Below are 12,285 nucleotides of genomic sequence, written 5' to 3' on the forward strand. Positions count from 1 at the left end.
ACAGTGAGTCATGATTATACTAGTGCACTCCAGCCTGGGTGACAGAGCAAACCCTGTCTCTCAGGGATAGAAATAAGTGATGCTGACTGATGGTCTCAGATACAGGGTGAACATGACAATGGGCATCTTTTCTTTACCAGAAAAGCCTTCCAAGCAACTATGATTAGTCACAGTTACCTTTTCCTTGAGGTGATAAATTAGTTCTCTTTCCTATTCTCATCTCAAAGTAAAAATATATTTTCAGAGAAAATTCTAAGGATGGCATGGTGCTGAGTTCTACCTGAGCCAGAACCTGACATCCTGTATGTTCTCGGTCACTGGTAGCAGTGACGACAAATTTTCTGTTGATTTCAGGGATGCAACGTCCCAATCATAGAATTTCAGAACCACAAGGGCTCTGAGCAGCCTATAAGATTGAAGGGATTTCTCTCCCGCTTAGTAAAAATGCATAAATACAGTAAACATTTTAAATAGTGACTTTTCAAAAGCCACAGGAGCCAGCAAGTGGCAAAGCAAAGCCTTCCCCCACACCTACAGCAGCAGACAGTGCACAACTTCTTCCCCTTGGTCTCGTCTTGCCATTGGAGTCACTGCTGTGCAAGGGGGAAGGCTCTCTTTGTGGACACTCCAAGGCCCACCAGCCACAGCTTTTGCCAGGATTACAATGGGACTCTCAGCCCAGAGGCAGGTGTCAGATCCTCCAGGGGAAGGGTGGTGGAGTGCAAAGAGAGCATGAGCCCCCAAATGCAGCTGGCTCTGCAACTGCCTGGATGTTTCCTGGAGCCCCTGCTGTTGAGCCCTTGTGAGCAACTCTGACTCACCCCAACTTCCCTGCCTGACTGTCAAGTCTCAGCCAGAGGCAAACTCAGAGTTGACAGTGACAGGTAAAGTTCACCACAAGCGATTTGGTTATTAAGGCCCCTGCCCCGCAGGACTCCTGGATTTAGAGTATTTCCTATATTTCCCATGAACACCTTTAACCCAGTAAGATGGAGCGGTGAAGCTCATTTCTGGGTCAGAAGAGCTGTTAGCCATGGGTGGAAGCCCATGTCCAGGGAAGGGAATGGGAGATGGGATGTGCAGAGTCAGGAGAACTGAACCTGAGGATGTTTACACCACAACCTTCCACACCCACTCGGAAGTTTAAATAACCAGTTTCTCCCAGTTGCTTTGTGTGTCTGGGAGTAGCTCTCTTTCAAGAGGTAAAAGCAACCATTGTAATCTCTTCTAAAGCCTTGCAAAAGACATCCTTCCACTCCTGTTTGCCAGGGGTGGGGTGAGATAAGAGAAGTCAGCAGCTTTTTCTCCAAGAGTCAAAGCTGCAGGGTTTCTGACTTTGGAGAGACCTTGCAAGGCCTAGGGGTCTGAGAAGCATCAACGTGGCTGATCGCAGAAGCACACAGTTCCACGGGGACTGCTGGACTTTATCTGAGGGCTCCGGGACTATTTTGCCCAGTGGGTTTATTTACCTTCCTATTGGATAAAATCTGACATACCTGACTGGTTCCCTGAGACTTGAGCAAGTTTTGTTCCACTGTCATCATTCATTTTGGACTCCAAACACAAGCTGCTCACACTATGCTGAGCTGGGTGGGCTTGGAGTGGGTTGGGGGCAAGAATTACATCCTTCTGGACGAATAGAGGGAGTGCATCTTTTGCATGGACTGGGAGCTGGGGAGTGGGTCAGAACCCAAGTGTTTCACAGATCTCTTGCTGCATCCATTAACATCATTGGTGGAAAAGCACACAAACCGAATAGGAGGAGAATCCAGTCATTACCATTTCTCACTAATTTCTGGCTCTCCTTTATATGATTACTAAAAAAAGCATAAACCTCTCCACATCAGACCAGGTAAAACTGTCAGTTTCCAGCAGGGATATTGAAACTAGCAGGCCATAAAGCTGTGTATCCTGGCTGGGCATCATGGTACGTGTCTGTAGTACCAGCTACTCAGGAGGCTGAGGTGGAAGGATCACTTGAGCCCAGGAATTTGAGGTTATAGTGAGCCACGATCACACCACTGAACCTCAGCCTGGGCAATAGAGTGAGACTCTGTCTCTTAAAAACAAACAAACAAACAGACAAACAAAAAACAGAATACAAAACAAACCAAAAAAACCTAGGTATCCTTTGTCTCCCTGAGGCTATTCCCACTGGCACAATCAGTTCTGTTCCTTTAGTCTGTGCTAAAATCAGAAGAAAATCTAGCTGATAGTCCTTGTTACACAGGGACAGCCAGGACCTCGGGGCTGGAACACAGATTTTTCAATTAATTATTAGGAGGTGCAGCAGTGGGGAGCACTTCCTCAAATGTAGAGAAGCGTGTGCAGGAGTGTGTATTAGAGACAGGACAAGCAGATTCCATAATTCTACATTTGGCCTGCAGGGAGCAACATCTCTCTAGCAATGACCACACCACATACTTAAACAGATACTGTAGGAAATGCATTTAATTAGCCAAGGAATGAGTTTTGTTTTTAAAAATTAAAAAAAATTACATCAATATATTTCCACTAAGTAATTTCTAGTCCTACATATTTTCATATAGAGATGTTGCTATTTTCTATTTACAGTGCTAGGTGCATAGTGAGCTTTTAACAAATAAACACTTATGGATTGTTCAGTTGGCTGAGAATAACTCAGACTTGCCTGAGGCATGGAAAATACAGGGTGAGAAGAGGAGGAAGTACCGATTGGTAAATATGCATGGAAAAGCACTGCTACGGTTTGAATGTTTGTTCCCTCCTAAACTCACACTGAAATTTAATTACCATCCCAGTAGTTTGCAGGATTAAAAAAGGAAATTTGATTGCCATTGTAACAATATTTAGAGGTGGGACCTATTTTTTTTTTTTTTTTTTTTTTTGAGACAGAGTTTCACTCATGTTGCCCAGGCTGGAGTACAATAGCACAATCTCGGCTCACTGCAACCTCCATCTCCCAGGTTCAAGTGATTCTCCTGTCTCAGCCTCCTGAGTAGCTGGGATTACAGGCATCCACCACCTCACCCAGCTAATTTTTGTATTTTTAGTAGAGGTGGGTTTCACTGTATTGGCCAGGCTGGTCTCAAACCCCTGACCTCAGGTGATCTGCAAGAGGTGGGACCTGTAAGAGGTGATTAGGCCATGAAGACTCTGCCCTTATGAATGGATTAATGTCATTATCAAGGGGGTGAATTTGTTATAAAAGAATAAGTTTGGCCCCTCTTGCTGTCTCAGCCTCTCTTTGCCTTTCAACAGTGGAATGATGCAGCAAGAGGGTCCTTGCCAGATGCCAGAACCTTGATATTGGACTTCTTAGCCACCATATCTGTGAGCCAATACATTTCTGTTCCTTATAAATTACCCAGTCTCAAGTATTCTGTTATAGCAGCACAAAGCAAACAAAGACTAGCACTTTCCTGTCTGGTTAATAGCTTGCCCAAGAAAAACAAATGCATTTGAAAATTTATGAAAGATCTCTCTCTAAAAGCAAGCCATGATTAATTATTTTTTAAAAAGGAAACAGTAATCTTGGTTTTATAAATATTCCTCTTAAATTCAAAGTTCATCCTTCATATGTATTAGAGAAACAAGTTCCAGGTTTATGCATGTTATGCATGTTTAAAGTTTTACATTTGGACTCACCCCTGTCAAATGCATTTATTCCAAACTGACTCAGCCCTCTCCCCAGCTAGATTCTGCAGAGGCTGTATGAAGCCGTCAAAGTCCACTCATCACTGAAAGGAGCCACTGAGATTAGTTTTGGCAGGCAGCACTGAGTAAAGAGTGGGGCACTCCGGCCTGGGCTTGGTCAGCCTAGCAGCAGATGTGCATGTGTTCTTAGAGGCAACAATCTCCTCTTCCCACAGAACAGGTTGTGGGCTCCCAGGGACTTGCACCTTTTGCTGGGACTTGCCCCAAAGCCATCTGTCTATCTCTCAGAACTTCTTGGTTTTCCAAGCAGCAAAGTATGAGCACCTTTACTGCCAACAGTGTCCAAGAGCACCCTGATCCCAGGTGGACCCCTTTTCTGGAGGCCAGTAGCCTCAGGTAGCTTTGGAGGGTGGGCCTGCAGGGAGAGGGGCTAGGTAGTCTGTCTGTCCATGAGTGAGGGACAGACACACTCCTCAGCTCCCTGGAGGGTGGTGGTCTTCCACAGAAGCTACAGATTGGCGTTTCAGCTTCACTTCCAATGACACTGAGCCAACCAATGACCACTGGCCTCATCACAGGCCCAGGTTCCCCATCTGCCAGTGTTCATGGCCACATTGCTTCACAGGCTGAAGTCTCTGCAGGGAGAGGAGACAGCAAGGTGACTGAAGCAGAGGCAGCTGGGAAGGAGACATCTGTGATCTCTCGACCAGCAGGAACACTGCCTCCCTGCCCAACCAGGTGTACATAATGCAGGAACCAGAGTGACTTTCCTTCACTCCTGAGCTTGTTTTGTTTGTGTTTGTTTGAGACAGGTCTTGCTCTGTCACCTTAGCTGGAGTGCAGTGGCACGATCTCAGCTCACTGCAGCCTCAACCTCCCAGGCTCAAGCAATCCCCTCATTTCAGTCTCCCAAGTAGCTGAGACTATAGGCATGCACCACCATGCCCAGCTATTTATTTTATTTTATTTTATTTTTTGTAGAGACAGGGTTTTGCCATATTGACCAGGCTGGTCTCAAACTCCTGACTTCAAGTAATCCTCCCGCCTCAGCCTCTCAAAGTGCTGGGATTACAGGCGTGAGCCACTGTGCCTGGCCCACTCCTGAGCTTGTTATGTGTCCTCTCGGGGAGGCCCCAGCATCACTGCTGGCCCCAGCTCCCAGCCAGGGCCCTAGGTGCACATGCAGGAGGGACGCGGCACCATCATTCTGCCCTCGCAAGGTGCCGAAGCTGTGAGTGAGCTCACCCGAGGAGGAGGGGAATCAGTGGGTGACCCCACAGCCAGGGCCTGAGCTCAGGAAAAGCGGCACTGTGGCAGGTGTGTGGTATGTCAGGAACCCAGAAGCTGCTGTCCTAGGCCCCTTTCCTCCCTACACCAAGATGTGGTGTAAATGAGGGGCCTCAGCTCAGGGACATTTTGCTGAGTGTCAAAAACAAAGGGATGGTCAGGAAACCCTGGGGAAAAGGGAATGTCAAGGTGGGTAGGTGAGGCCTTTCTACATGAGGACCACGGGCAGGGCAGCAGAGCCCCAGAGAGGTCCAGTGGGCACCAGGGAGGGCTGCCATCTTCCTCTGTGGGGCAGGCCCTGGCTGACAGCACAGTGGTAGATAGCCCCCCCCACCCCACTCCCCAATCAGCGCAAATCTCCACATACAACCAGGTCCTGTCCTCACCTCACCATGACAACCAGCACCCAGCTCGGGCCTGCATGGCCCTGGTGTGGACCCAAAGGTGGCGTGTGGGGTGAGGGCGAGGAAGGCAGCGTCCATGTCCTTTGAGGGCAAGGCTGGCCCCGAAGTGGAGCTCTGGCCCAGAGGAGAGGCAGGCTCCAGACCAGAGAGGCCAGGAGCCAGTAGAGTGAGGCCTCCCTCTGCCACCCCTTCCCCTCCCGGCCCATCCAGGGGAGACTTGGGAAGCAGGGGAGGAGCGCCCATCACTTTCCGCCCCGGGAGAGCACTGAGGGGGCTCCAGGCTGGGTGGCCATGATGTGGTAGATGGATTCCCGGAAGCGCTGGTCCCTGCTGAGCCGCTTGGCCACCTCCTTTAGCTCCTCCATGTTGTTGGCATCCAGCTGGGAGGTCATGAAGGACTGGGACGGCTTCACTGGGAAAACAGGAGCCCGACAGTCCTGTGAACAGTGCTCCCTCCACGAAGTCCTGGCCCTGTCCCCAGCCTCACACCACCCCTCAATCCCTTATGTGTGCCAAGCTTCTTCCAGCCCCTTCCCACCCACGAGCTTCCATATCCTTTGAGAAACCCAGGGTCCTGAGAATTCACCCGTTTGCCCAAGGATGGTGGGGCCAGGTTCAAGGCCACACTATCCAGCCTCAGAGCTGGGCCAACCCTTCTGGCTCCCCATGTTGCCCTCTTCCTGCCTTGTCACCACCCTACCAGGGCACGCAGACAGCCATACTCACTGTCATTCCAGGAGGTGCTAGACCGTCGCCGGTGGAAGCGGCAGCTCTTGATGCGGCGAGTGGCTGCCTTATGGATGTACACCGAGTTCTTCATGATCACGGGCATCTTGGCCTCCAGCTCAGCATTCCGGATGCACTCTTCAAAGAATCCTGTGGTGGCAGGGCCAGGAAGGGTGCGGTTCGACTGTATCCTTACCCTCAGCTGGTCCCTCCCCTCCCAAGGATCCTGGTGAGGTTGAGTAGGAAATATGCTGACCCCGTCCCTTGAGATTCCAGAGCCACCTGCTGAAGTGGACTTTCTTTGCCTTTTAAACCACAATCTGCAGCCATCTCAGGGCAGGCCTGCTGAGAACAGAGCTCTGAGCTTTTGATAAATGGAAGAAGCTCCGGCTTTCCCCCCACCACAGATCCAACAGCCACAAGAAAGCAGTGGTGCTGAGATGCATGCAGGCAGGTAACTGGAGAAGAAACCCTTCAATAGCCATAGAGCACCTCATGCATAGAAGAGCCTGTATGGGTTTCCTGGCTCTACAGGGCTGGGATCCCATCTGGGGCTGAGTGCCAAGGTTGGGGGCCAGGACCCAGAGGCAGAGCTTACTTTTCAGATGGCTCACGTCAGCCCGCATCCTCTCCTCCTTCTCCTTATTCCGCACCTTGGAATTCAGCCCCTGTTCCAGGCTTCGCAAGGCCCCCTCTGCCTCCCGGAGTCGCCTCTCCAGGTCCATGCGGACCTTCACCTCAGCCTGAGGTTGAGGAGAGGGAAATGAGAAGGAAGTCAGGTCCTGGAAGCAGCTGCCCTCTTCCCCGGAAGCCTTCCCTGGTCACCCCTGGCTCAATGGGCTTGGACGGGAGTTATCACATCCTGCCTCTGAGTATTACCCTTTGAACCAGATGGACTGGACTTGGCACCTGCACCCAGCAGGTGTCTGTCAATGATGCAGCAGACTCACTGCTATCCTTCGTGGTGGTTCCATCCCCCGTGCCTGGCCGTCCGGTCAGACCGACAGAGATAATTCATGCAGCTACCCAGTAAAGTACAGGGGTGGGACAGGAGTCTCCAGGGGAAGGGAAGGGCCCTGGCACCAGCTGCTTCCAGCAGGCCAGGTCACAGCACCTTGAGCTCCCGCTCAGCCTGCTGCTTCTCTGCTGTCAGCTCCTGCAGCGAGTTCTGCAGTGCCTGGGACTGGCTGGAGTAGAACTCACGCTCCTCCTCCAGGGCCCGTGAGCGCTCCTCGTTCTCCTTCATCCTGTGGGGACAGAAGAGGCACTTACTCAATGCTCACTCGCCAAATGGGATTGCCAATGGGTGGACAACTCCCCTTAGAGACCAAGCTGAAGAAACCTTGAATCCCAGGCTTCATGAGCTCCTGAACTTTGTGAGTCCACGCACCCAGGGGATGAGATGGATGGTGTGGTCAGTGCTGGGAGCCCTAGGTTTACAGTCAGAAGACTGGAGTCCTGGGTCCAGAGCTTGCTAGTTCTGTGACCTCAGAAAAGTCATATAACCCCTCTGAGGCTCCATTTCCTCGTTTGTAAAGGGGGCTTAAAAACTTGCCCAGTTTTCCATAAAGCATGGTGACAAGGACCTAGTAACTCTGCATGGTTCACACCACTGCACGAGATAATTATCAAGCCAGTTTTGGGTAGTGAAAGTTCTCTTCCCACTTTCCTGGTGGGGAAACGGAGTCCTAGGCAAAAGGAAGTGAGTGAGCCCTCCTTGGTCAGTGCCAAGTAGAACCCAAGAGTCCGGGTGTCCAGTTCGGGGAAAGTCCCCAGACCCCAAAGCCGATGGTGTCCTCAGGGGTTGGGGCTCCCTCACCGCTTCTCTGCCAGGAGCTTCTCCTCTAAGAGCTGCTGCATCTTCTCCTCGATCTGCTGGAGGTTGCTATGGAGACCCCCGCTGGGAGGGGGCTGCTCACTCTGATTGGCCAGTGTCTGCCGGTGGTTCTCATTCTCCTCCAGCATTTCCAGGGTTTTCTTCTTCTCTATGGAGAGTTCCTGGCATGGAGGGAGGGAAGGAAAAGAAAAGCCCAACTTAGGTTCTCCAAGGTGGCTGCCCTCACCTGCTTTTCCGTTCTGGGGAGTGACCCACTCCTCTCTCAGTCCTCTGTGGCTGCTGAAATGTCTTCATTCTTCTCCAGAGCTAAAAGGCCCCGATCTCTCCCGCAAGAGGGCAAGATTACTCCTCCATCAAGAGCCATAAAGGAACCCAAAGTGCCTTCCAGTGAAGACAGCACCTACTGGAGCGGGGTCGCATGACCTCTGGGGTCCTGGTTCCTCCAGGGCTGAGTGAGGAGACATATTGGGCTTACGTGAAAAACACCCAACAGGAAGCAGCCCAAGAGCAGATGTAGATGCTCTCACAAACAGAGCGAGGCTGCAGTGAGCTATGATTGCACCACTGCATTCCAGCCTTGGCAACACAGCTAGAACCTGTCCCCCCACCAAAAAAAAAAGATGTCCTCTCCATTTATGAGACTGGGATCTTGTACCAAATGGCATTACACAGAAGCAGAGTTGAAAATATCCATGGGAACCACCTCCCATGATGTGAAACAGGGAAACGTAAATGAATAAAGGCCCCACAAGCTCCAAGGCTCCAGCCAGTCAAGGGAGACAAGAAACCTTTGCAGCCTTGATGGTAATTCATGGATACAGCACAGATATGGTCCATATACCATAGGTGCCAGGCCCACTTCAGGGGATGGGCTTGGAGAGACCATGAAGACACAGTCTAGTGAAATTCACAGCTTGGAATATACACCTAGCATGTTAAGTCCCATAAAATATGTACAAAATGCCATGGGAGCCAAGAGCTCAGAGTAGATACTTGCCTAGAAAATCAGAGAAGCTTGACTGAGGAGATATTTGAGCTGAGTCTTAGAAGGGTGTGAATAGAAGTTCTCCAAGCAGAGAAGAGGTAGAAATGCTACACTGTGTAGAAGAAACAGTATGGACAAAGGTGTGGAGCATGACAGAGTTTGCTTCCTTGGGATACCTGAGCTCCACGGTTTGGAGCAGGGGTTAGGAGTCTTTGTGCGGGGCATGGAGGGGCAGCAGAGGGAAGAGTGAGGTAAGAGGGAAGGGGAGGCTGGGGCCAGAGTTTGCACTTGCTTGCCATGCTAAGGAGTTTGTACTTTGTCCTTGAGGCATGTCACCTCCCCTCCCCATCCCAGTTTCTGTGGTATCAGATGATGGTGACCTGGCAGTTGATTTCCCTTTATGTTCAATGTCACTCAGGAGCAGCTAAGTAAACAAGACACAAGAAGGAAGTGGTGGCCGGGCGCGGTGGCTCATGCCTGTAATCCCAGCACTTTGGGAGGCTGAGGCGGGCGGATCACGAGGTCAGGAGATCAAGACCATCCTGGCGAACACGGTGAAACCCCGTCTCTACTAAAAATACAAAAAAATTAGCCGGGCATGGTGGCAGGCGCCTGTAGTCCCAGCTACTTGGGAGGCTGAGGGAGGAGAATGGTGTGAACCCGGGAGGCAGAGTTTGCAGTGAGCCGAGATTGCGCCACTGCACTCCAGCCTGGGCAACAGAGCGCAACTCTGTCTCAAAATAATAATAACAATAATAATAATAATAATAATAATAATAGTAATAATAATATAAGCACCAGAGGTGGATTTCCTGAGGCCATGGTAATAGCACGGACAAGCCTGAATTTGTCCTTTTGGGTCTGAGAACAGACACTTCTTGCTTTGGGCCTCATGCCTGTACTGGAGCTTTCAATGACCCATAGAGAAGAGATCCTTTAGATCAGCACCCCTCCACGCCCATTTCTCTTACAGATCACCCCCTGGCGAAACACTGCTGGAAAAAACAGTGTCATGTGGTCCAACCAACCAGCCCGCCACCTGGCCAACTAACCAGCGGCCCCTCACCTCCAGCGTCTGCTGCAAGGACTCCGTGAGGTGCCTCAGTTCCTTTTTCTCTTGTTCTACACCCTTAAGGCATCTTGCAGTCAGTTCCAGCTCCCTGTGGGGACAGAGGGCTGAATATGGCAGTGCCCCTCTCCCCACCCCCCACCAATCACCTCTGCACATAGAAATGCTTTTGCTTCACTTCCTGTTGGGACTGAGAAGGGCTCTTGAATGGCCAGCCCCTCTGCACAGCTGGGCCCTGACAGCAGCAGTAGGGGCCTGGAGCTGAAAGGAAGTCCTAGCCACATGGGGTTGGTGTCACTTCCTCCAGGTACACATGCATCTGTCGCCTGGAATAAACCTAGGGCCACCCCACAGGCAGAGGGAAACACTGGAGAAACGAAGGGGCCCCAGCCTCACCCTGTCTTCTCTGGACAGCACTTGCAAGAACCCATGGTCATTCTGACATAGAACATGGCTAAGGCCTCTCTCTGGGGTAACACGCTCCTTGCTGCCTTCTTCACAAGCTTCAGTCACCTTAGGCTTTTACACTAGTTTTCCCTCATCCTACTGGGAAAGTCTTTCCCTTCTCCTGCCCAATTTTCTAAATCCTACTCACCTTTCAAGGCCCATCTCAATCAGCCCTGTATTCAAGCCCACAAGGATCATGCATGTGTCTCAATTCCCATAACACGGGAAATCTGCATGTTTCCTGGGTGTGAATCTTGTTTCCCCAACCAGATCATATGTCCACTCTTCAAGGGAGTGGACTTGTCTTCTATTCCTTCTAGTACCTGGCAACATTCTGGAAGCTGAGTAGGTGCTTGGCTATTTACTTAGTAACAGCCTCTGGGTTTTTCCCTCCTCAAAATACATAGTTAATTGACACCCTTGGATAAGGCTGTTATAAGAAAACTTCTGGGTTATCACTGATCATGTGTGGTGATGATAATGATGAGGATGAGGATGAGGATGATGACCACCACCACCCACGGCAGTAGTCTCCACATTTCTAGAGGCTGCCTCAGAATCACCTGGGGTGTTTTTAAAAAATATATAGATTTCTGGCCCAGTGCGGCAGCTCACGCCTGTAATCCCAACACTTTGGGAGGCCAAGGTGGGAGGATCATTGAGGTCAGGTGTTGGAGACCAGTCTGGCTAACATGGCAAAACCCTGTCTCTACTAAAATTACAAAAATTAGCCGAGCACGATAGTGCATGTCTGTAATCCCAGCTACTCAGGAGGCTGAGGCACAAGAATCACTTGAACCCAGGAGGCGGGGCTGCAGTGAGCAGATCGCACCACTGCACTCCAGCCTGGTGACAGAGCGAGACTCCGTCTCAAAAACAAGCAAACAAACATAGATAGATAGATAGATGGATGGATAGATAGATAGATAGATAGATAGATAGATAGATAGATAGCTGGATGGATGGATGGATGGATAGATAGATGATAGATGGATAGATAGATAGATACAAGTATATAGATATATATACATATATATAGAGAGATTTCTAGGCTCTACCTTCAAGAGATTATAATTCAGTAGGTGATTACAATGTACAACTAGATTTACAAACAATACGTGGTACTAAAGATCTCAAGTGACACATTCCCAAAAAGGACTATGCAGGAAAGACAGCAAATGGTGAGGGTCTTGGCCAACAGCAAGCATCTCTAGGCCAGCATGTCTTGTCTGGCCCTGGGTGAGAGAGGCTTTCATGAAGGCAAGGGGCTTTGTGGCTTGGAGGGATGCTCCGATGCCTTATGCTCTAGTGGACAGAAATGACCCCGTTTGTTTGGGGCAGAGGAGGCTGCAGATTCTTCTGGAACACCCACGCCTGGAGCCTTGGAAGATAGACTCAAACTGGGATAGAGCCTGGAGCCTTGGGAAGATAGCATCTCTGAGGTGGGGGCCTCCTCAGGTCTGACGGGGAATGTGGGCTCTGCATGCCCTAATTTAGTGGCGCTCCCAATTCCCGGGCACCACCACCACCTCTTGATCTGCTCCTGCTCCATTCTCAGCTCCTGCACCACCTCCTCGAACTGCTGCTTCTCGGCCTCCAGCACCTGGTTAAGGCGCTCAAGCTCCTGAAGAGACCAGAGAGGAAGAGAAGAGTCACAGGCAGCAACGGACCCCTGAGATCAGGACCCCCCACTCTATCCCAAAGGACCCTCTGGGATTTGGCACAGCCTAGGGCATGTGCTGCACCAGACTGGGAATTAAGTTCTAAGGCCCACTGGCACCACTCAATGACGTGTAGTCTTGACAAACCCCAAATCCGTGATGAACTGAGCCCACTGAAAACACATTTTGCATGCTGAAGACTGGGTTTAGGAACACTCCCAACGTTAGTCCCT

The 12,285-nt window shown here is 50.5% G+C and overlaps 1 protein-coding gene across 1 annotated transcript in view; it reads right to left on the minus strand.

Annotated features, from left to right (window-relative positions):
* Window positions 1–2,433: 2,433 nt before the first annotated feature.
* Window positions 2,434–12,285, minus strand: part of PLEKHD1 (pleckstrin homology and coiled-coil domain containing D1) — a 48,159-nt gene continuing 38,307 nt past the window's right edge. The window contains exons 7-13 of the mRNA XM_003901979.5: window positions 11,921–12,015; window positions 9,942–10,035; window positions 7,873–8,051; window positions 7,168–7,300; window positions 6,652–6,796; window positions 6,054–6,203; window positions 2,434–5,739 (exon numbers count right to left, since the gene is read on the minus strand). Coding sequence (XP_003902028.1) covers window positions 5,570–5,739; window positions 6,054–6,203; window positions 6,652–6,796; window positions 7,168–7,300; window positions 7,873–8,051; window positions 9,942–10,035; window positions 11,921–12,015 — 966 coding nt within the window. The 3' untranslated portion in view covers window positions 2,434–5,569. The remainder of the gene's footprint in view (window positions 5,740–6,053; window positions 6,204–6,651; window positions 6,797–7,167; window positions 7,301–7,872; window positions 8,052–9,941; window positions 10,036–11,920; window positions 12,016–12,285) is intronic.

Source organism: Papio anubis, chromosome 7 (assembly GCF_008728515.1).
Source record: "Papio anubis isolate 15944 chromosome 7, Panubis1.0, whole genome shotgun sequence".
Classification (NCBI taxonomy): domain Eukaryota; kingdom Metazoa; phylum Chordata; class Mammalia; order Primates; family Cercopithecidae; genus Papio; species Papio anubis.